This window comes from Sus scrofa, chromosome 6, assembly GCF_000003025.6.
Source record: "Sus scrofa isolate TJ Tabasco breed Duroc chromosome 6, Sscrofa11.1, whole genome shotgun sequence".
NCBI classification, from domain to species: Eukaryota; Metazoa; Chordata; class Mammalia; order Artiodactyla; family Suidae; genus Sus; species Sus scrofa.
In genome coordinates this window covers 12,475,146-12,496,666 of record NC_010448.4, presented here as the reverse complement: position 1 = coordinate 12,496,666, position 21,521 = coordinate 12,475,146, and the positions used below count along the sequence as shown (strand labels likewise).

The 21,521-nt window shown below is 42.2% G+C and overlaps 1 protein-coding gene and 1 long non-coding RNA gene across 6 annotated transcripts in view; one reads left to right on the top strand and one right to left on the bottom strand.

The window, feature by feature from the left end:
* Positions 1-16,369, top strand: part of ZFP1 (ZFP1 zinc finger protein) — a 69,179-nt gene extending 52,810 nt beyond the window's left edge. For 2 of the 5 annotated variants that reach the window (XM_013998178.2, XM_013998179.2), the window contains exons 4-5: positions 10,412-10,538; positions 12,379-14,485. In XM_013998178.2, the coding sequence (XP_013853632.1) occupies positions 10,412-10,538; positions 12,379-13,463 (1,212 nt within the window). In that variant the 3' untranslated portion in view covers positions 13,464-14,485. Of the gene's footprint in view, positions 1-10,386; positions 10,539-12,378 lie in introns of all 5 variants that reach the window. The other 3 variants (XM_005664345.3, XM_013998177.2, XM_013998180.2) reach the window with 3 other exon arrangements.
* LOC110260914 lies at positions 16,058-16,992 on the bottom strand. The gene is made up of 2 exons (XR_002344503.1): positions 16,508-16,992; positions 16,058-16,385 (listed from the first exon to the last, which is right to left on the bottom strand). It is a non-coding gene; the product is annotated as an uncharacterized LOC110260914 (long non-coding RNA).

Genomic DNA, 21,521 nt, shown 5'->3' with positions numbered 1-21,521 from the left:
GGGTTTATCAATTTTGTTGATCTTTTCAAAGAACCGGCTTTTCGTTTCATTGGTCTTTTCTATGGTTTTCTTTGTTTCTACTTCATTGAGTTCTGCTCTGATCGTTATGATTTCTTTCCTTCTACTAACTTTAGGTCTTGTCTCTTCTTCTCTCTTGAGCTGCTTTAGATGTAAAGTTAACTTGTTTATTTGAGCTTTTTCTTGTTTCCTGAGGTGGGCTTGTATTGCTATAAACTTTCCTCTTAGAACAGCTTTTGCTGCATCCCATAGGTTTTGGAGTGTCGTATCTTTGTTGTCATTTGCTGCTAGGTATTTTTTAATTTCCTCTTTGATTTCTTCAGTGATCCATTGGTTATTTAGTAGCATGTTGTTTAGTCTCCACGTGTTTGTGGCTTTTTGCAGTTTTTTTCTTGTTGATTTCCAGTCGTACAGCGTTGTGGTTGGAAAAGATGCTTGATGTGATTTCAATTTTCTTAAAGTTACTGAGGTTGGATTTGTAGCCCAGGTTATGATCAGTCTTAGAGAATGTTCCATGTGCACTTGTGAAGAATGTATATTCTGTTGCTTTTGGATGAAATGTCCTATAAATATCTATGAAGTCCATCTGGTTTAATGCTTCATTCAGGGCCTGTGTTTCCTTATTGATTTTCTGTCTGGTTGATTTGTCCACTGCTGGAAGTGGGGTCCCCCACTACGATTGTGTTATTGTCGATTTCTCCTTTTAAGGTTGTTAGCAGTTGCCTTATATATTGTGGTGAACCTGTGTTGGGTGCGTAGATATTTAAAATTGTTATATCATCTTCTTGGATTGATCCTTTGATCATTATATAATATCCTTTGTCCCTTAAAATATTCTTCATTTTAAAGTCTATTTTGTATGATAGGAGTATTGCTACTCCAGCTTTCTTTTGATCCCCATTTGCATGAAATATTTTCTTCCATCCTCTCCCTTTCAATTTGTATGTGTCCCTAGAAGTGACGTGTGTCTCTTGAAGACAGCATATATATGGGTCTTATTTTTGTATCCATTCAGCAAGTCTCTGTCTTTTGGTTGGGGCATTTAGTCCAGTAACATTTAAGGTAATTATTGATGTGTATGTTCTTACTGCCATTTTATTCATTGCTTTGGATTTGTTTTTGTTGCTCTTTTTTCTTTCCTTCTTCTCTTGTTCTTTTCTGCCTAGGGAAATTCCTTTAGTATTTGTTGTAAAGTTGGTTTAGTGTTGCTGAATTTTCTCAGCTTTTGCTTACCTGTGAAGGTTTTGATTTCGCCTTCAAATCTGAATGAGAGCCTTGCTGGGTAGAGTAATCTTGCTTGGAGGTTTTTTCCTTTCATCGCGTTAAGCCTATCGTGCCACTCCCTGCAGAGTTTCTGGCCTGCAGAGTTTCTGCTGAAGAATCTGCCGATAACCTTATCGGGGTTCCCTTGTATGTTATTTGTTTCTTTTCCCTAGCTGCTTTCAATATTTTCTCTTTGTCTTTAATTTTGGCCAGTTTGATTAGTATGTGTCTTGAGGTGTTCCTCCTTGGGTTTATTTTATATGGTACTCGTTGTGCTTCCTGGATTTGAGTGAGTGATTCCTTTCCCATGTTAGGGAAGTTTTTGGCTATTATCTCTTGGAATATTTCTTCTGTCTCTTTCTCTCTCTCTTCTCCTTCTGGCACCCCTATAATACGGATGTTGGTGCATTTAACATTGTCCCAGAGTTCTCTGAGACTCTCTTCATTTGTTTTCAATCTTTTTTCTCTTTGCTGTTCCGCATCTGTGATTTCCACTAATCTGTCCTTCACCTTGCTTATTTGTTCTGCCTCCTGTAGTCTACTGTTAGCTGCTTCTAGTGAATTTTTTATTTCAGTTATTGTATTTTGCATCTCTTCTTGTTTAAGTTTTATATCTTGTATCTCTTTGCTCAGTGTTTCCTGTAAGTTATCCATCTTTGCCTCCAGTTTATTTCCAATGTCTTGCATCATCTTCAGCATCAACAGTCTAAAATCTTTTTCCTGGAGGCTGAGAATCTCCTGATCACTTAGCTGTTTTTCTGGGGTGTTTCCTTTTTCCCTCATCTGAGTTATAGTCGTCTGTCTTTTCATTTTTATAGGTTTTTGGTGTGGTGACTTTCTTACAAATACTAGAGTTGTAGCCTCTCTTACTTCTGATGTCTGCCCCCCTGTGGCTGAAGTCAGTATGGGAGCTTGCTGTAGGCTTCCTGATGGGAGGGCTGATGCTTGCCCCTGGTAGGTGGAGGCGATGCTAATCCCTCCTGTGGGTGGGGCTTAGTCTCTGGATGGGATTAGAGGCTCTGTGCCTGAGGGGTCTTTAGGTAGCCTGTTTACTGAGGGGCAGGGCTGTGATCCCATCTGGATTGTTGTTTGCCCTGGGGCTTCTCAGCAGCTGACTGACGGTTGGGGCCAGATTTTCCCTAAATGGCCACCTCCAGAGAAAGGCACTGTTGCTGAATATTCCCAAGAGCTTTGCTTTCAATGTTCTTCCCTCACAACAAGCCACATTCACCCCTGTTTTCCCAGGAGGTCCTCCAAGAACTGCAGTCAGGTTTGACCCAGATTCCCTTGGAGACTTTGCTTTGCCCTGGGACTCAGTGCACATGAACATCTGTGTGCACCTTGTAAGAATGGGGTCTCCGTTTCTCCCAGTCCCGTGGAGCTCCTGTGCACAAGCCCCACTGGCCTTCAGTGCCAGATGCTCCGGGGCTCTTTCTCCCCATGCCAGATCCCCACACGTGAGAGTTTGATGTGTGGCTCAGAACTCTCACTCCTGTACGTCAGTCTCTGTGAACCAGTTAGTTTCCAGTCTGTGGAGCTTCCCACCCAGGAGGTAGGGGGTTGTTTATATTGTGAAATCACCCCTCCTACCTCTTGATGTGGCCTCCTCTTTTTCTTCTGGAGTAGGGGTATCTTTTTTAAGGTTTCCGGTCCATTTGGGTGAAGAGTGCTCAGCCTTTGTTGTGAATTTTGTTGTTTTTAGGAGAGAAGTTGAGCTTCAGTCCTTCTATTCCACCATCTTAATCCCATCTCTATTCTCTTTTTTTAAATTGACCTAATTTTATTTTTTAAACTCAATGAATTTTATTATATTTATAGTCGTACAACAATCATTGCAACCCAGTTTTACAGCATTTCCATCCCAAACCCCCAGCCCACCCCTCCCCCCAACCTGTCTCCTTTGGAAACTACGTTTTTCAAAGTCTGAGTCAGTATCTGTTCTGCAAAGGAGTTCATTGTGTCCTTTTTTTTTTTTTTTTTTTTTTTTTGATTCCCCCATATAAGTGATAGCATATGACATTTGTGTCTCTAACTTCACTTAGCATGATAATTTCTACGTCCATCCATGTAGCTGCAAATGCCATTATTTCATTCCTTTTTATGGCTGAGTGATATTCCATTGTGTATATATACTACATCTTCTTTTTTTAAGGGCTGCACCCATAGCATATGGAGGTTCCCAGGCTAGGAGTTGAATCAGAGCTACAGCTGCCAGCCTTCACCACAAGCATGACAACGCAGGATCCAAGCTGAATCTTCGACCTATACCACAGCTCACGGCAATGCTGGATCCTCAACCCACTGAGCTAGACCAGAGATCGAACCCACACCCTCATGGTTCCTGGCCAGAACCCTAGTCCCCGCCAGGATGGGAACTCCAGTAGCATATCTTCTTTATCTTATCCAACAGACATTTAGGTTGCTTCCATGTCTTGGCTATTGTAAATAGTGGTGTAATGAACACTGGAAACATGTATCTTTTTGAGTCATGGTTTTTTCTGGATAGAGCCCAGGAGTGGGATTGCTAGATCAAATGGTAATTCTATTTTTAGTTTTCAAAGACCCTCCATACTGCTTTCCATAGTGGTTGCACCAGTTTACATTCCTGCCAACAGTGTAAGAAGGTTCTCTTTTCTCTACACCTTTCCAGCATTTGTTATTTGTAGACTTACTGATGGCCATTCTGACTGGTGTGAGATGGTACTTCATTGTAGTTTTGATTTGCATCTCTCTAATAATTAGTGATGTCGAGCATTTTTTCATGTGCCTGCTGCCCATCTGTATGTCTTCTTTGGAGTCTGTTTAGATCTCTTCTGCCCATTTTTCAGTTAGGTTGTTTGGTTTTTTGCTGTTGAGTTTTATAAGTTGTTTGTATATTTTGGAGATTAAGCCCTTGTATTTTGCATTGTTTTGCGATTTTCTCCCATTCTGATCCTGGTGAGTATGGGGTTGCTTATATGCTATAATTGCCCCACCTACCATCTTGATGTTGCCTCCTCTTTGTCTTCTGGAATAGGATATCTTTTTTGATAGTGTGCAGTCTATTTGTTTGGAGGTTGTTCAGCAGTTGGTTGTAATATTGTTGCTCTTATAAGAGAACATGAGCTCCAGTCCTTTTACCAGTATTCTGTCATTTTCTATCTTCCATTGTTTCTTTTGAAAAGCCAACTGTCAATGTTATTGTTGTGCCTCTGAAACCAAAGTATTTTTTTCCCTCTGGGATTTTTAGCAGTTTTATTATAATATGCCTAAATGTGGTTTTCTTTATATTTATTCTTGGGTTAGTGATATTCTATAGTCTAATGTGAACTGTTCCAGAAAGGTCTAAAGCCATTGTCTCCTCAAATACTATTTCTGTTGCATTTTGCTTCTCTTACTGGACTCCATTTGCAAGTATGTTAGACCTTTACTTTGTCCGTTGTGTCTCTTAGGCATCTTGATGCATTTTCCATCCTTTGTTCTTTCTGTATTTCAGTCTGGACATTCCTTACTGACCAATCTTCCAGTTTACTCACCATCTCTTCAGCTGTGTCTAATCTGCTATTAAAATATGTTTTCTAACACTTTTTCTGCTCAGTTTTATGCTATACTGTTTCTTTTGTGAAAGGTTATTTAGCCTATGATTTATGCCTGTGTGATGATGAGTCCCATTGTGTCTCTGCTTAAATTATGCTGACAATGTGGTGATGATTTTACTTATACTTACTCTGTGAATGGACTGACCATATCCTGGATGCTAAAGAGCTAAATAACTACTACTAAGGCCAGTAGCCAAATACAAATAAAGTCAATACAGGTACAGCCAGACTTGACCTGGGAATCAAGCAGATTACAAATAACATAGAGCATTTTTAATGAAGAGACAAGCAGGTTGGTATGCATGATATCTCAGGAAAATGAGCCGTATTTTAGGATTTACCAAAATGCTTATATAATCTGAGTGTGAACAGTAGAGATACTATATTATTTTAGATAGCTACTTAGGATGTTGCTGCAGGAATTAAGTGGCATGGCTCTTCAGGAAGCAGGAAGTTAGTGGGGGGAAAAGTTTAAAACTGAGATACATTCAATAGCATTGTTTTTATCTCATTTGAGTACCTAACATGTACTCATTTACTTTCTGCTAAAAGAATACAAAGATACAGTTTCTGGAAGTTCCCATCATTGGCTCAGCAATCCGACTAGCACCCATGAGGACTCAGGTTCGATCCCTGGCCTCACTCAGTGGGTTAACGATCCAGCCTTGCCGTGAGCTGTGGTGTTGGCTGCAGATGCAGCTCGGATCTTGCGTTGCTGTGGCTGTGGAGTAGGCCAGTGGCTACGGCTCCGATTAGACCACTGGCCTGGGAACCTCCATATGTCGTGGGTGCAGCCCTAAAAAGACCAAAAAAAAAAAAAATCTGGTCTAAAAAATTGCAGCATCTAATGGAAAGTAAGAGGAATAAGGAATATTTTTTAAAAAGTTATATTGAGGAGTTCCTGTGGTGGCTCAGTGGTTAACAAATCCGACTAGGAACCATGAGGTTTCGGGTTCGATCCCTGGCCTTGCTCAGTGGATTAAGGATCCGGCGTTGCTGTGAGCTGTGGTGTAGATCACAGACGTGGCTCGGATCCTGCATTTCTTTGGCTCTGGCGTAGGCCGGCAGCTACGGCTCCGATTCGACCCCTAGCCTGGGAACCTCCATATGCTGTGGGAGCGGCCCAAGAAAAATGGCAAAAAGTCAAAAAAATAAAATAAAAATAGGAAGTTATATTGAAGTTTAGTTGATTTACAGTGTTGTGATCATTTCTGCTGTGCAACAAAGTAAATCAGTTTTACATGTACACACATCTGTTCTTTTTTCAGATTCTTCTCCCACATAAACAAGACACATTTTTAAAAAGAAAAAAAAAAAAAAAGAGCAGAGTGAAATAAGCGCCACAAGAGAAATACACAGTGCCCCAGGGTTTAAAAGAAAATAAGGACTCCAATATGGAAGATCACATCTAAGTGATCCGTGATGTGACCTAAGTGGGAGGGTCTGAGCAGGGGGTGGGGGCAGGGGAAAGGGAGACGGAAAAGGAATTCGAATGGTACTGAATGTTGGGCCACTCATTAGTTCAGGAGATAACGGATAATGTTGCTAATCAGGGTAATCATATAATTAGAGCTATACTTCAGAAAAATTCTGTTAGCTTTATAATTTAGAGTAGATGAGAAGAAGAGGAGGCAGGAAATAAGACTTAAGGAGCTTTTGTTATAGCTGAGGTGTTCATGGAAAGAGGAAGCAAAGGTTAAGGCTTGAGAGGGTGGAAATATCTTAGCCCTTGTGTCCTTGGTTCCTAATTTAGGCCCTGGGATTTTCCTAGTGTACTTATTTTGAGAATTATACTTTCAGAAGTGATCTGAAAATGGTAATAAGTGTTTATTCCTGGGAAAATTTCAACTCTATAATTGACCTCAGTGTCACTGATGTCAGGCACAGATGAACCATCTGTCTGCATTGTCTGCTCCCATGCTAAGTGGCTAAAGATTCCTATAAGATGTCATGAAATAATACAGTTGGGTTATCTGAAAATTTGTGCAGTATAACTAGGTCATTTGTAGTGGCCAGGCCTTTGTCTCATGTTTTTGTTTTTTTCTTCCTATAACTTTTCCTGAGACTACAAGTTATGAGAGGGAGATGATGGGAAGTCACTGGGGCATGGATTTTAAAGATGATGACAAATATGGGAGTTCCCACTGTGGTACAGTGGGTTCGAGATCTAGCTTGTCTCTTTGGAGGCACTGGTTTAATCCCTGGCCCAGCACAGTGGGTTAAGTATCCAGCATTGCCGCAGCTGTGGCATAGGTCAAGATGGCAGATGTACAGATTCAAAAGAGAGGGAATGTGAACAGGTTAGAGAGAATTCTTGTAATCAGAAGTAAATTTGTAGGTCAATATTTTAGATGTTTAATAGTTTGAAGGGTTGAGGTCTGCTCTGAGTACCAGATACACTGAATATATATCTCTACTCACGGCCATTAGATTTCTTCTCTGAACACAAAATTCATTCCAGGTCAAAACTGCATGTCATTGACAGAAGTGACTCTTTGAGCACAGTTTTGTTTGCCCTCCCTTTCAGAATTGTGTCTTACCACTAACTTTTGGAGCAAGTTTTTGTACAGAGTATAGAAAACAGCAGTGTTAGAAAAAATACAGAATAGTTTCATATTTGATATGAGTCATTTCTGATTCATTGAACTTGAGCCACAATCATGTGCCACAGGTTTATCCCCCTTGTTGGTGTGGCAGCAAGGCAGAAGTTCTTATGGGACCTGTCATGTGGCCAAGTGAATCAAAGGATCTTCAGTTTTGCTTTCCTTACAACTTCCTCTTCCTGGTTTTGGTGAAAAGCTTGGTTTTCTAGTTTATGACTCTTTGTATTTATATGCTTTAGCATGTCTTTTGTCTCATGAGAACTATTTATTAGAATAAAAAGTATCATATTTACATTCAGGCCAGGAAGTAAAAATTAGCCTACTTTTTTTTTTTTTTTTTTTTTGTCTTTTTAGGTAGCCAACATTGTTGAAACCCTTGGGAAATCCTCCCTCTGTAGCTGGAATTAGTTCCTTTTCATTGCTTTATAGTTGTTTTAATACACCACCAGAAATTAATCTATTGATGAACTTGTTTTTCCAGTTTGGGGCTCTTATGTAAAATGTAGTTGTGAACATTCTTTTTTAATTAGTAGACTTTTATTTTTTATTGAAGTATAATTGGCCATCTTATTTCACTTGTACATTATTTGATATTTGTATGTTTTGTGAGGTGATAACAATGTCTAGTTAATATCCATCACCATACATAGTTTTTTCTTATAATGAAAACTTTTAAGATCTGTTCTCTTAGCAACTTTCAGATATGCAGTACAGCATTATTAACCATGGTCACCATACTGTATATTATGTGATTTTATAACTGGAAGTTTGTATCTTTTGGCCCATTTCTCCTAGCTCTATCCCCTAGCCGCTGGCAATCACCAGTCTGTTCTCTGTATCTACATACTTGTTTGTCTTGTTTGTTTAGATTCCACATGTAATTGAGATTATATGGTATTTGTCTGTTTTGTGTCTTTCTTTTTTTTTTTTTTTTTTTTTTTTTAAGGGCTGTACCCACAGCATATAGAGGTTCCCAGTCTAGGGGTCGAATCAGAGCTTTAGCCACTGGCCTGCACCACAGCAATGCTAGATCCGACCCAAGTGTGCAATCTACACTGCAGCTCACAGCAATGCTAGATCCTTAACCCACTGAGCAAGGGCAGGGATCAAACCTGTGTCCTCATGGATGCTAGTCAGTTTCATTTCTGCTGAGCCATGACGGGAACTCCCTGTCTGACCTATTTCACTTGATGTAATGCTCTCAAGTTCCATCCATATTATAACAAATGGTAACATGCCATTTTTTATGGCTGAATAATATTCCTGTGTGTGTGTGTGTGTGTGTATTTGCCCCAATTTCTTTATCTTTTCCTCCATCAGTGGATACTTAGGTTGTTTCCGTATCCTGGCTTTTATAAATACTGTTGAGGAGTTCCCGTCGTGGCGCAGTGGTTAACGAATCCGACTAGGAACCATGAGGTTGCGGGTTCGGTCCCTGGCCTTGCTCAGTGGGTTAACGATCCAGCGTTGCCGTGAGCTGTGGTGTAGGTCACAGACACGGCTCGGATCCCGCGTTGCTGTGGCTCTGGCGTAGGCCAATGGCTACAGCTCCGATTCGACCCCTAGCCTGGGAACCTCCATATGCTGCGGGAGCGGCCCAAAGAAATAGCAAAAAGACCCCCCCCCCAAAAAAAATAAATAAATATAAATACTGTTGAGCTGAGCATGAGGACAATCGTCCCTCAGTATCCCTGGGGAATTGTTCCAGGATGCCCCCTTTGACACCAAAATCTGTAGATGCTCAGCTCCCTTATATAAAAGGCATAGTATTTATATATAACCTCCATACATCTTCCTGTGTACTTTAAATCATCTCTAGGGTAAAATACCTAACACAATGTAAATGTGTAAGTCGTTGTAGATGTCCTCTTTTATAATAGCCATTCTAACAAGTGCGGTGATATTTCAGTGTGGTTTTGATTTGCATATCCCTGATGATTGGTGATTTTCAACACCTTCTCATGTACTCTTTGGAAAAATGTCTATCTCCTCTGCGTATTTTTTTTTTTTTTTTTTGTCTTTTTGCTATTTCTTGGGCCACTCCCGCGGCATATGGAGGTTCCCAGTCTAGGGGTCCAATCAGAGCCGTAGCCACTGGCCTACACCAGAGCCACAGCAACTCGAGATCCGAGCTGTATCTGCAACCTACACCACAGCTCACGGCAACGCCGGATCGTTAACCCACTGAGCAAGTGCAGGGACCGAACCCGCAACCTCATGGTTCCTAGTCGGATTCATTAACCACTGTGCCACGACGGGAACTCCTCCTCTGCGTATTTTTTAATCGGTTTTTTGTTTTTGTTTTTTTTGCTTTGAGTTCTTTATGTATTTTGGAGATTAACCCCTTCTCAGATATACACCTTGCGCATATATCCTCCCATTTGGTAGTGTGCCTTTTCATGTTGTTGTTTTCCTTTGCTCTGCAGAAGCTTGTCAGTTTGAGGTAGTCTCACTTGGTTTTGCCCTTCTAAAACTCTTTTTATGGTTTTGATATGGTGCAGAGCTTTACTTATGCCTGATATTTCATCTTAGAATTTCACCTTCTGCCTTTAAATATTTAAAGCTTTAATTAATCTTTTAATATTATGTAGTTTGAGATGCCAAAAATAATACCTCCGTGAGCATCGTCACTATAGTGTTAACATTAAACACTGCATATTAATGTCTGTGTGACTCTAGCCATATGTGCATCTTCCGAGAAGAAAGTGTTTTATTAAGCTTAGATATCTGCCAAATAGGACAGTGCCAGAGATGTAGGGGAATCTGAATAAATGCTTTCTAAAAATATTTGAAGACATGACAAAACAATGACATTTTACAGTTGGCGTCATAGGTAAATTTTAAAGATAAATGACTCTTTTTACAACATGGTAAGAGTAAGTTTTCACATGTCCTTCCTACATCACTGGTGTTGATCATTTCAGAATGAATAGCAATATGCCATTTCAGGGATCAGTTTCATTCACGGATGTGACTGTGGACTTCACCCAGGAGGAATGGGAGCAACTGGACCCCTCTCAGAGGATCCTCTACATGGATGTGATGCTGGAGAATTATAGCAACTTACTTTCAGTGGGTAAGCACAGCTTTCAGGCATAGTTCAAGGTTTGCCTAGTAGCCTTTAGGTTCTTTCTCAGGTACCCAAAATTAGGAGCTTCTGAATTACTAAGTGGTTTTGGTTTCACACTTCATGTATTGAAGCTTAGAGAGAATGCAAACTCTCAAGTTTTACCTTCTTTGTTTCCAAGCTTTCTGAAGTCCAGGCAGTTAGGAGCTCTGTTTCACTATCAAGTTCTGATATTATTATCAAACCGGATTTTCAGGTTGGATCAGTGAGAGAGGGTTGTGAATATCAGAAATTTCCAATTCAGAACTTTCTAGGGAAGAAGTGCAAGGCAGGGAGGAGAATCAGATAGAAGTCAATGGATGTAATGGTGCCTTTGGAATGTTTTTTAGGAATCTGTTTTTCACATCCCTAACCCTTTGGAGGTGGCTAACAGATACTTTTGTACTTCAGATCTGAGCCATATCTCCAAATAACCATCTCTCCTTGCTTAACTTTTTTTCCTGTTTTAAGTTTTATAGCTATTAACCTCTCACATGCGAGCCTTAATTCTTGCCTAACATTTTTTAAAACTTTGTTTTGTAATTAGTTCCTTTTTTCATTAGTATTCTCATTTTGCCAAAATGGTGACTTCCATATTTTAGGTCATGAGAATTGGTGTCATAGCCTTAAAGAAAATACAGGTTTTTCAGTATAAGAGTGACACAGATGGCAGCAGGATCACAAGAGTCAGGAATAACCAGTAATACAGAGACGAAAGCAAAGGTTTGTAAGGTCTAGGTTGAGGTGGGTAAATATGACCCTTAAAATTCCTTCACATAAAAGCAGGGACAAGATTGGTTTGAGGAAGAAATTAGGAGTTCCCGTCGTGGCGCAGTGGTTAACGAATCCGACTAGGAACCATGAGGTTGTGGGTTCGGTCCCTGCCCTTGCTCAGTGGGTTAACGATCCGGCGTTGCCGTGAGCTGTGGTGTAGGTTGCAGACGCGGCTCGGATCCCGCGTTGCTGTGGCTCTGGCGTAGGCCGGTGGCTACAGCTCCGATTCAACCCCTAGCCTGGGAACCTCCATATGCCGCGGAAGCGGCCCAAGAGACAGCAACAACAACAACAAAAAGACAAAAAAAAAAAAAAAAAGAAATTAGATTAAAAGGAAAAAAATAAGATATGATGGTAGAAATATTTTCTCTCTCAAACTACTTCGATAGAACAAAAGGAGTGCCACCAGCAGTAGCAGTGAGTCTGTCAGAGGATCTTGGACCCATTTTCTATTTCCTACAGACTGTATGGGTTTCTGGATTTTGGTTCTGTTTGCAAAAGTCTCACTTTGGAGATTGGACCTCTGCATAGGGTTCTCCCTGCAAACCTGTGAAAAAAGCTGCCTTGAGGAAATTATTGGTCCAGACGAATAGAGCAGAGAGAAGGGAACAGAGCCTTGAAGCACCATAATTCAGTCTAAATGGTGGAAGCTCAACTTAGATCTGTCTGGGTTTTTCCCTTAACATCTGTCTGCTTATTTTCTCGATCTGTGCCAACTGTGTAGTGTCCTTGAGGACACTAGATTGGCTTTGTGTGTGGAATTACCTACCAGCTTTCTTATGTCATTTGTTTTTATTTCACTGCACCCACGTTTAAAGCCGTTTTATAATTTGGTAGTGCTGTTTTTTTGTCCCTTTTGCCACAGGCTTTGTCTTTTTTCCCCCAAAGTTAAGAGCTAGGAAAACTTTGCACTAGGGACTTTTTTACTTTTGAACAGCTGAGTCCCAAACCAAAGAGGTAGTCCTGTGATGAAACATTTGTGGAGACTTCACATTCTGGTGAAAGTGTTGACAGTATTTCATGTGCTCTTTCCTAGAGGTATGGAAGGCTGATGACCAGATGGAGAAGGACCACAGAAACCCAGATGAGCAGGCAAGGCCATTTATAATCTTTAAGAACCAAACCCCAATTGAAGAAAGAGATCATCATCTCTTTGGCAAAACGTTTAATCTTAGCACAGACTTTGTTTCTTTAAGACAAGTACCGTATAAATACGACTTATATGAAAAAACTTTGAGATACAATTCAGACTTACTTAATAGCAATAGAAGCTATCTACGAAAGAAAGCTGACGACTGTAATGGATTTGGCAAAGCCCTCCTCTATGTGAAGCAGGAGAAACCCCATACTGGAATGGACTACCCTGAATATAGTAAAAGTGGAAAAGCCTTCAGCCATAAAGAAGCCATTTTTAAACACCAGAAAATTAGAAATTTGGTACAACCTTTTATCTGTAATTATTGTGACAAGGCTTTCTCATTTAAATCACTCCTCATTAGTCATAAGAGAATACATACTGGAGAAAAACCTTATGAATGTAATGTGTGCAAGAAAACCTTCTCCCATAAGGCGAACCTCATTAAGCATCAGAGAATTCATACTGGGGAGAAACCCTTTGAATGTCTTGAATGTGGAAAAGCTTTCACCCACCAGTCAAACCTCATTGTACACCAGAGAGCACATATGGAAAAGAAGCCCTACGAATGCAGTGAGTGTGGCAAGACATTTGCCCAGAAGTTTGAACTTACTACACACCAGAGAATTCATACTGGAGAACGACCCTATGAGTGTAACGAATGTGCAAAAACGTTCTTTAAGAAATCAAACCTCATTATACACCAGAAAATTCACACAGGGGAGAAACGCTATGAGTGCAGTGAATGTGGAAAATCCTTTATCCAGAACTCACAGCTTATTATACACATGAGAACTCATACAGGAGAGAAACCCTATGAATGTACTGAATGCGGCAAAACCTTCAGCCAGAGGTCAACCCTGAGATTACATTTGCGAATCCATACAGGCGAGAAACCGTATGAGTGTTCTGAATGTGGGAAAGCCTTCAGCAGGAAGTCTCGACTCAGTGTCCATCAGAGAGTTCATACGGGGGATAAACCCTGAGACTGCAGCCAGCTTGTACTGGGGAGAGCCCATGTGGAGGTGCTGTAGGAACGTGGGCGCTCATACAGAGATATAATCTATCAGCTCAGAAATGCGCAAAAATGGAGTCTTCTGAGAGCAATGTTGTACTGCAAGTTAGATGAGAAACCCAGCTAAATAATACATATCAGCATATCTCCAGCTGTAAATAAACAAACTTACCTGTATTACAGTGAGCTTTTAAAAATCGGGAATGAATTCTCCCATCATGACATATTCCGGGCAGCAGTGTACGGAATCTAGAGACAGGACACTAGGAAGTCGGTGGTTATGTGCGGGAGCATGCCACCACACACACTGCAGTCTGCACGTGTAAATTTAACTCCGGCACCGGGAGTTTGAAATTCTTGTCCTGATAGTCAGGACGCATCAAGATTTTCCATACTGAACATCACATGTGTTTCATTATCTTCACAACCCAGGATGCATTCCAAATGAAGTATCTAACAGGTTTTAGTAGCATATAGCCTCTGTGTTCTCTCCTCCTGCTTGCTGGCATGTAGAAGTTGGTATGACCATGGTTAACTGAGCTACCTCCTCAGTCAACAGAAGACCGTACTGGTGAAGTTGGAACCTTCCGGGTTTGCCGAAGATTTCTTACAAGTCTCACTGACATAAATATGCAAGTGTGAGGTGATTAAGAGAAATTGGAGAGGGTGGAAGGAGGCAGAGGTGGCTTCTGTCACTCAGTGTGCACCACAGAATAAACGGGCTGTGTAAAGAATAGCCATACCACTGTGCTGTCTCTATCTTTCAGTGGGGTGTTTACAGACAGATGCATGTCTTTTTACCAAAATATTGTATAACCCAGAAACGACTTGTATTTTTGTGTGTTTCCGTATTTCTCTTAATATTTTATAAATTGTCTTGCAAAAAATAGAATGCGTGTGTAGTTCACAAATGTTACATTTCAGAGACTGTAGGGAAAAAGTAATTTATTTTAAGAAATTGTCAATAAATGTCTTACTGCTTTTTAAAATTTCCACGTGCATAGTCCACTTCAGAAATTTTTTTTTTTTTTTTTTTTTTTTGTCTTTTTGCCTTTTTTAGGGCCCCTTCCTGCGGCATATGGAGCTTCCCAGTCTAGGGGTCCAATCAGAGCCGTAGCCACCGGCCTATGCCAGAGCCAGAGCAACGGGGATCCGAGCTGCGTCTGCAACCTACACCACAGCTCACGGCAACGCCGGATCCTCAACCCACTGAGCAAGGCCAGGGACCGAACCCACAACCCCATGGTTCCTAGTCGGACTCGCCAACCACTGTGCCACGACGGGAACTCCCAGAAATAAATTTTTGCAATAGTCTGTTTATAGGAGGCATTTCTGGAGCTCCTGCTGTGGCACAGCAGGATTGACAGCTCTTGGGAGTGTTGGGATATGGATTCGATCCCCGGTCCAGCACTTTGGGTTAAGGATCCAGCCTTGCCGCATCCTCGGCTTAGCTGAAGACTGTGGCTTGGATCTGATCCCTGGCCTGGGAGTTCCATATGCCGCAGGGCAGCCAAAAATGGGGGGAAAGAAATCCTACTTCAATGAGTTTGACTGCTGTCAACCAAAAGCATTTTTCTTTAGGACCTAACTTGGTATATAAGTCATGTCTTTGCTTTAAAGGCTCACAAACATTTGAAAAGTTAGACTTTTCAGTGATCGCTCCTTATGTAGTTGTTTAATGATTAACCTAAATTTTTTTTGCTTTTTGCCTAACTCAGATATACCATTTTAGGGTTGATTTCAGATTTACAATTCCTTTTTTTATCAATCACAAATCATGCGTTAGAATTGTAAATGGTAACCAAAACTGGCTTTTTTCTTGCACTTATTTTTGAAGATTATTGATATGCTGTGACTGTATAAGAACATGATTTTCTAAACAAAATTATCAGAATATCTGTAGTCTAGTAAGTCTTTGTCATTCTAAATTGTCATCTACTAATAGCAAGGAAGCAGGAGAGAGGTTAAGTTCTTTCAGTGCTGTTAGAAATATAAATTGTAACAACCTCCTTGGAAATCATCTTAACACTGTTTTTTAACATTAAGAATGTACACAGTTGACTCTGGGACAACACAGGTTTGAACTGCACAGGTCCACTTATACACGGATCTTTCTCAGCAAATACATCCTACAAGACTACACCATCCCCACTGGTTGACTCTGTAGATGCAGAACCTCAGATTCAGAGCACTGGCCTAAGTTACACTCGGGTTTTCAACTGCACAGAGGGTCAGTGCTCCTGACGTTGTGCTGTTCAGGGGCCAACGACTCTTGAACCCAGCAGACTCCCTTCTGAAAATTTATCCCTAAGAAAAAAAGTGCCAGTACCCAAGATGATATGTTTGTCAAGGTATACTGTATTTTTTGGTAAGGACAAAAAAAGGAAACTGACTGACCATCAGTAAGGGAATGATTGAATCAACTGTGGTGAAGATATGCCATGGCTGGATGGTATTCCATGAGCAAGGGTGTGGAGGGGCAAATGCCACCAGGTCAGATTGGGGGGGAGTGGACGGAGGGAGCGGCAGAAAGAGAGAGGGAAAAACTTGTGTGTATATTGTGTATTTATATATGACTCTATGGGCCTGGAGGATAGCAATTCTCTAAAGTCAAAAGATACAATTAACATTACTTTCAATGTAAAATTATTCACGCATTCCTTAGTCTCTAAGTTAATACTTGTTCATACTAGAATACCACCATGACCCATTAAAATGGACACGGTTAGTTAACTTATGAACCTTAGTTAACATAGCACAATACAAGGCAGTTCTCTTACTGTGTACAACGGCCAGCTGCTGTGCTCCAGCTCCACCCTTCACGGCTGGTGTACACCTGTGCCTGTGTTCTCAATAAAAGCAATATTTGACATTCATTGTTCACGTGATGGATCTTTAATACAAAAAAAAAAAAGTAAAGACAGAAAAACCAATGAAAAATGCAGGGAATGCCAAGGTTATTACTACTATAAATTAGCAAGTTATGAATGCTTTGCTAAACCTGAACATACCCACCTTTGAACTGCACCAGTGGTCATGGAGGTCACTGTCCTTTCATGAGCTGTTTACTCCCCAGGCCCTAGAAATCCAGATCAGAACTTGTAATTTTTTTTTTAGAAAGTGCCTTGTAATCCTCATACACCAAAGTGGCTTTAGCGGAAACTCCTCTTAAAGATGAGTTCTTGTAGCTTGAATCTATGACTGTATTTCATGAACCTCACAGCATGCTGAGAGGCAGGGGTCATTCCACTGGTGAGGTGCAGGCCAGGAGGCAGAACAGTTGGCATTAGAAAACTCAGCTAGTAGCAGTGTTCTGGGAGTCAGACCTCCACCTGTCTGACTCCAGACCCATACCCACTGCACTTGGCCCCATGACCTGTCTTTATTCCACTGATTTTATTTTTTGTTTTTTAGGGCCTCTCCTGTGGCATATAGAGGTTCCCGGGCTAGGGGTCCAGTTGGAACTACAGCGCTGGCCTATGGCACAGCCACAGCCACACAGGATCCAAGCTGCGTCTGTGACCTACACCACAACTCACGGCAAGGCCAGATCCTTAACCCACTGAGCAAGGCCGGGGATCAAACCCACCACCTCATGGTTGCTAGTCGGATTCATTTCTGCTGTGCCACGAACGGAACTCCCCACTGATTTTAATCAGAGATTTTCTTTCCACTTTCCATAGATATATTTTTCATAACTAAAGTGCTTAAGTATTTTAGCGTTTCCACATTGTTTTGTGCTCTATAAATCTAAAGTTGGGATCATCTTCTTGGTATAAAGCTGGTGTGGCTAAATCCCGTTGACGTCACTCGACTATTGCTAAGTCTCAGGACTAGTTAGATGGGGAGTGAGATGACAACATCCCAGGCAGGAGGCACAAAGCTTGTAAAGACGTGAGTGCGTGAGACCCTGTAGGTCCTCCAGGGGTGGGATGCCGCTGGGGATTTAGTCCAAGCCCCCCTGCTGTCTCCCCTACACACTCACTGACCTGGGCCACAGTCCCCTTCATCTCTTCAGCTGAGTGGCCAACACAGGCCCTGTTCCCAGCCAGGCAGCTGGTCTGCAAAGTCAGGACCCTGTACTATATATACCTGGGCTGTGTGTGGCTCAAGTCCTTGCCTGAAAGTCCCATCAGATCCCACCGGCCAGAGTACAGTGGACTCTTGGGACCTGGTCTCTACAGTCTTCCACCTTCATCCAGTCTGACCTCTAGTGTTTTGGAGAAGGAAATTCCCACAGCTCATCCAGCTAAGAAATAGTGAGAGGAACATGGCTGGATCCCCTCTGCTATATTTTCCAGCTCTCAGTTCACTGTTGGCAACAGTCTTACCCTCAGGTCTTTCTCCTTCTGCCCCCCGAGAGAGGCTGCCATGCTACCTCAGGCACATGCACGGAATCATTGTGTGTGTCACACACGTTTCAATGCAGGAGAACCTACCTCTTGGTTTTATAACAATTAGAATGTTAAGATGTTACAAACAAGGCAAAACATACCATAAAGGTAAGCAGGACTCCTGTGAAAGGCCCCAGAGATGGGCACTGAAGAACTTAAGAGGGCGTGAAACCCCATGGGACGTCTTGACCAAGACTGTGGACACTGATGATGGACGTGGATGTGGGGACATTGATTTATTCATTCCCAAAAGACATCCTGAGCACCAGAGAGGGGCAGACACTGTAGGCTGCTGGGGATACACTGGTGAACAAGACTGTATTACGACAGATGGTTCCTGCCCTTGGGGCATTTACATAGTAGCATTGCACCCCAGGAGCAGAGAGACAACCTGGGCACAGGATAGATTATTTGAAGCCAGAAATATAGGGATGGCCTGGGACTGTCCCTGTGAGAAGAATGAGAAGCCACAATAGGGTTGGGTTTGTTTTGGTTTTGTCTTTTTGTCTTTTGCTAGGGCCGCTTCCCCAACATATGGAGGTTCCTAGACCAAGGATCAAACCTGAGCCACAGCAGTGACAATACCAAATCCTTAACCACTAGTCCACCAGGGAACTCCTGCTTTTTTTTAAATGTATGTTTTGGGTTTTTTGGCCATGCCTGTGGCATGTGGAAGGTCCCAGGTCAAGGATCAAACCCATGCCACAGCAGTGACTCAAGATGCTGCAATGACAACACTGGATCCTTAACCTGCTACACATCAGGAGAAACCTTTCACCTGATTTTTGTTTTCTTTTTAGGGTGGCACCTGCAGCATATGGAAGTTCCAGGGATAGGGGTTGAATCGGATTTGTGGCTGCCAGCCTATACAGCCACACCAACACAGGATCTGAGCCATATCTGCAACCTGCACTGCAGCTCATGGCACCAGATCCCCGATCCACTGAGTGAGGCCAGGGATCAAACCGACATCCTCATAGATACTAGTTGGGTTTTTAACCCACCAAGCCACAACGGGAACTCTTCACCTGTTTTTTTAAAAGTAAATGAGCTTGGAGTTCCCGCTATGGTGCAGCAGATAAGGATCCAGTGTTGTATCTGACAACGCAGATTCAATCTCTGGCCTGGTGCAGTAAGTTAAGGATCCAGCATTGCTGCAGCTATGGTATAGGTCACGGGTAGAGCCCAGGTTCAGCCCCTGGCCCAGAAACTTCCATGTGAGGTTAATGCTAACAGGGAGGGGATTTGGGTGGAGCTGCCCAGAGCAAAAACTCTCACTTAAGAGAAACCTAAGGGAGGGAGCTCTGCCAGTTCACAGTTCCCTTCTCAGTTGCGTTCCACGAAACTCCTTCAGAGAGCAACCAAGTGCATTCTCCTGTCTGTCACTGATTGTTGGCGACTGGTGAAAATCATCTGGCAAGGACCCTCTCTTTCTTCCTTCCTTTTCTTTTCTTTCTTTCTTAACCCACGCCGTATAGAAAGTCCCAGGCCAGGGACCAAACCTGCTCTATAGCAGTGACCCAAGCCACAGCAGTGACAGTGCCATATCCTTAACCACTAGGCCACCAGGGAATGCCTCCTGCTCTCCTAGATCTGTTCTTCGTGTCTTTTGGTGTTTGCCACATTCCTCCTGCCTCCAGCCCAACCAGACCACTGAGGATTACCTGTTCTCACCTCCAAACTGCAATTCCATATCCTGAAAAACATTTAGAGTAGTTAGTGCAGGCTGTTTGGGGGTAGGGCTGACATTAGCTCTGCCTGGTTGATGCTGAATGTGAGAAGAGGAAGTTACCAGACTCTCATGTCCCACAGTTGCTGGGACTGAAAGTAAAAAAAAAGGAGAGGCAGCAGATGGGGCTTGATAGCTGTAAGGGAAATGAAGAGAAGCCAGGGCAGAGCAGGGGCCACCCCCTTGACATGTGGGGAACCCTTTCATGCTGAGAGGTATGCATCGAAGGTAGCAGGGGACCTGTGGGACTGTGGCTTCAAATCATTTTGCTTAGGACCAACAGATGCTGTAACGTTGAAAACAAGCCAGCCGGCTTTTGTCTGGGATGAGGACTAGCCTAGGGGTGGGCCTAGCTGTGGTCAGATCATTTAGCTCTCAGGGTACAGGAGAAGCCTGAGGAGTAGGCATAAGATGGCCAAGCCTGGGTAAGGAAGTGGCAGCTGAGGCGTGCCCAACCGAGACAAACTGTCATTGATGGAACAGGCCACCTAAAGGAATGAGTGATCAGTAGCAGTTGGAAAAACATGACCTCAAGACAGTTATGCTGGTGAGGATGTCAGTATGTCTACCCTGTGGCCTCAGAATGTCAAAAAACAACAACAGCAACAGCAACTACCACCAGACCAGTAGCAGTGGTAATAAGAGTAAAAACAGCACTGCCGTTAGTGAGGATGGCATAGGTATTTGCTTGCTTGTTCTGCTCTTGGCAGTGTCCTCTTCACTTTCTTCTTCTTTTTTTTTTTTTTTTTGTCTTTTTGCTATTTCTTTGGGCCGCTCCCGAGGCATATGGAGGTTCCCAGGCTAGGGGTCTAATCGGAGCTGTAGCTGCCAGCCTACGCCAGAGCCACAGCAATGCGGGGTCAGAGCCCCGTCTGCGACCTACACCACAGCTCATGGCAACACCGGATCCTTAACCCACTGAGCATGGGCAGGGATCAAACCCACAACCTTATGGTTCCTAGTCAGATTCGTTAACCACTGCGCCACGACGGGAACTCCCTTCTTCACTTTCTATAGGTTAGCTCATTCAGTGGTCAAATAACCCATCCAACAAGTTTATTCTTGTTTATAAATGAAATTGAGGTTCAAAGAGGCTAAGGAATTTGCTCAAGGTACATGACACTGTATGACGCTAACTCTCAGAAGAATATGGAGAGTTCAGGTTTATTGTAATCCAGACCAACCACTGAAAAAAATCATAGAAGTATGTATTAAAAGCTAATAGATAAATTAAAATGGAGCTTTTAAGACTGTATTTAACCTAAAAAGAAGGTAAGAAGAAAGGGAAAAAAGAGGGGAGGGAGAAACAAAATAGTAAAATGGTAGACCCAAAATTCAGTCGTATTAATAGAAGGCAGAAATTGTCTAATGGATTAAAAAAATAAAAAGCAATATGCTCTTTAAGAATCATGCTTTTAATATAAGGACAGGAGTTCCCGCTGTGGCACAATGGGACCAGCAGTATCTTGGGAACACTAGGACGCAGGTTCTGTATCAGCTCAGCACAGTGGATCAAGGATCTGGCTGCAGCTTAGGTCTTGACTGCAGCTTGAATCTGATCCCTGGCCCAGAAACTCCATATGCCACAGGGCAGCCAAAAAAGAAAAAAATAAACATACACAGATGGAAAGTAGGTGGATGGGGAAAATATTATGTAACTGATAAACAAGATGCTTGGAGGGGTACTCTTACTATCAGATAGAGTGTAGACGTCAGAACAGAGTGTTACTAGAGATAAAAGATAATCCTAATGATAAAGGAGTTCAATTCAAGCAGACAAGCATGAATGTACCTAATGAGAAACTTTCAAAATAGACAAAGCAGGAAGTTCCCATTGTGGCACAGCAGAAACAAACCTGACCAGTAATCATGAGGATGCAGGTTCAATCCCTGGCCTTGCCCAGTG